The following is a 2,621-nucleotide window of genomic DNA, read 5'->3' as shown; positions in this document are numbered from 1 at the left end:
ACAGCCAAAAGCGCATCCTTGTCCGCATTTTTTACTAAAGCGCCTTGACGTAGACGTACTTTTGCCTGACACAAAGAAGAAAATGCTAATGTGGAAGGGTTTTTTTGGGATATCCCCTAAAAACACGTCCACGTCAACGTGTTTTTGGGTTTTTGATCCATACCCGTCACTATTTTTAAAAACAACCCATTTCTGTAAATAATTTCAGAAATGGGCCTTTATTGATACTAAACCCTTAGAAAAATCCCGTTGCATAGTTATGTTACATTCAACTTATTGTTTCTTGTTCACAACATGAAGAAAAATGCAATGTAAAAGGTAGCTTCTCATTGAGCAAAACAAAGAAGAAATATTAGATATGTGAAGTGAATGCATAACTTTGTCAAAGCCTGCTATAATCCTAAATTCTAAATGACCAAAAGCTGTATCTATATGGGGTTTCATGTCATTCTTTCCATTTCATTCTTCTGTGGACTAAAGATAACTAAAATAGGCCTGATCCATGAAGAAATAAAGGGTGAAAAACTCAAAAACATGGTACTAAACCAAAAAATAATATAGTTGTTCATAGATTATAAAGATGATCAAGTTGACAAGGGGTATATTATTGATTATACACACCTTATTCAAATATCTAGATATATCCATACAATTCAAATAAGCTTCATGATAAAATTTTCCTTCAAGAAGATTATAATTGAACCATAGCCAAGAAAGCTCTTGATGTGCCTAAAGGAAACCAGAACAAGTAAACTGGACAACACTTTTCACAATCCTTATATTTGGAGGACAAAAATAGTATTTGGATGAAGTCAGAAACCTAGTTTCTAATATCTTCTCCATTTAGAACCACAGATGCCCAGCCAAAAATCGAACATACACTAGAGTTGATTTAAGGGTAATGACAAACACATTTGTAGTGATATGCACTATTGATTGGGTCATTTCCTTCAACTGGAACTTGCTCAGCTCTACATTTGTATTTGCATCCTCTACATTCATTATAAGTGCAGGTTGGCGCCGTTGATCCTATCATCAATCTCCTTGAATTTTTTTTCATTTCAGCTTCATTGCTTGCCTACAAAATTATTCAGTCCAACCATAAAAGAAGGAAAGGAAATATTAGGATTTCTAATGAGAAAATGAAAAATACCCTTAGCTGCAAATTTAATGGAGGAGAATGAGATGCCTGATGTTGGAAAGGAAGTAAAACTTGAGTTGTAGATCCTGCAAAGCAAGATGTAACTTTGTTTAGCAAGAAAATGGAAGAAAATCACTATTTTAAACATAGAACTATTTGATTTGAACTCATCCCGGAACTAGGATTTAAGAAATTATTCATAATATAAGCTTAGGAAATGAATTTCCCACACCAAAAGCCTTGTCAAGATTCTGTCAAGGGGATTAATAAAAGAAAATGAAAATGAAAAGGTGGTCTTTGTAAGGAAGAAAAAGGAATGGCTAGAGGCTGATTATGACCTTGTATTACATGCGCTGCAAGGAAGAAAGTGAAGAGTATCAAAAGTAAGAGGCTTATTTTAATGTTACCCATTCTCCCCACCACTTTGTATAGGAATCAAAGTTTAGAAGGTGATATATATATATATATATATATATATATATATATATATATATATATATATATATATATATATATATATATATAAAGTTGTGGAGCAGTATACATGAAGGATAAATAAGGGAGAAGGGTAGAAAAGAAGTGTGGTGAATTAATAATGACTATAATAGATTAGACTGCACACCTGAAATGCCCATTACCCATTCCCCATTCCCCATCCCTTAAAGGACCTCAAGGGTGGAGTTACATTGATATTTTGGTTGGGCTTAAAAGGCATATCATTATATGAAGTATATGGCATTTCTAGGATTAGGAACTGTTGAGATCCATATGCAGCCATTGAATCAAAGTAGAAACGTTAATATATGTAGCCATGGAAAAAGAATGATTTATTCTCTTATTTATAACATAATTATACATTTTTGTACTATAGAAGTGCAACCTTCTATGCGTGCTAAATAATTTAGGTAAAAGAACTGACGTACTTATAATATAAGCTTAATAAAAAACAATAGTATAAATTCAACAGAAGCCTACCCATTTCAAAATACAATTTGGACATACTTTTTCTTTTATTCAAATATTAATCATTAATTTATTTTTTCTCCAGTTCTGAACAACCCTTTTTTTTTTTTTACTTGGACACACTTTTTCTTTTATTCAAATGTTAATCAAGATGATTCAGAAAAAATCACATGCAAACTACAACGGAGTGTGAGATACTAAATTCATAATAGTAAAAGTTGCTTTATTTTTACTCAAAACTTGATATACATCTGAAAAATATATATTTATATTTAAAAATAACATACGAAAAATGTTATTTGAAACTAAAATTTAAAATTTAAATGTAGAAAAATATTAAAGTAAAATTTTATTAGCTCAATTGGCATAAGTTTAAATTCCCATATGTATATATATTTTTATTTTTTAAAATAAAACAATTAAAATATTCTCAAATAATATAATTTATTTTAAATATAAAAGGATATTAAAATAAATGTTTTAACTGAGTTAAATCTTGATTAATAAGTGACACCAA

At 30.1% G+C, this 2,621-nt stretch overlaps 1 protein-coding gene across 1 annotated transcript; it reads right to left on the bottom strand.

Annotated features, from left to right (window-relative positions):
- Positions 1–541: 541 nt before the first annotated feature.
- On the bottom strand, positions 542–1,592 carry LOC128295569 (EPIDERMAL PATTERNING FACTOR-like protein 9). The gene is made up of 3 exons (XM_053031247.1): positions 1,480–1,592; positions 1,154–1,227; positions 542–1,078 (listed from the first exon to the last, which is right to left on the bottom strand). Exons 1-3 carry the CDS (start codon positions 1,550–1,552, stop codon positions 893–895), a joined length of 333 nt encoding a protein of 110 aa, XP_052887207.1. The 5' UTR covers positions 1,553–1,592; the 3' UTR covers positions 542–892.
- Positions 1,593–2,621: the final 1,029 nt, after the last annotated feature.

This window comes from Gossypium arboreum, chromosome 7, assembly GCF_025698485.1.
Source record: "Gossypium arboreum isolate Shixiya-1 chromosome 7, ASM2569848v2, whole genome shotgun sequence".
NCBI classification, from domain to species: domain Eukaryota; kingdom Viridiplantae; phylum Streptophyta; class Magnoliopsida; order Malvales; family Malvaceae; genus Gossypium; species Gossypium arboreum.
Note: the sequence above shows the minus strand (reverse complement) of the source record. Positions and strands in the feature narration are given on the sequence as shown.

Bases quoted from the DNA above. Each gene is read 5' to 3' on its own strand.
- LOC128295569 (XM_053031247.1), bottom strand. From the start codon at position 1,552: ATGGGTAACATTAAAATAAGCCTCTTACTTTTGATACTCTTCACTTTC. The intron at 1,228-1,479 runs GTCATAATCAGC...CTTGCTTTGCAG, and splicing joins TGCAGCGCATGTAATACAAG to GATCTACAACTCAAGTTTTA. The intron at 1,079-1,153 runs GTATTTTTCATT...ATAATTTTGTAG, and splicing joins CATTAAATTTGCAGCTAAGG to GCAAGCAATGAAGCTGAAAT.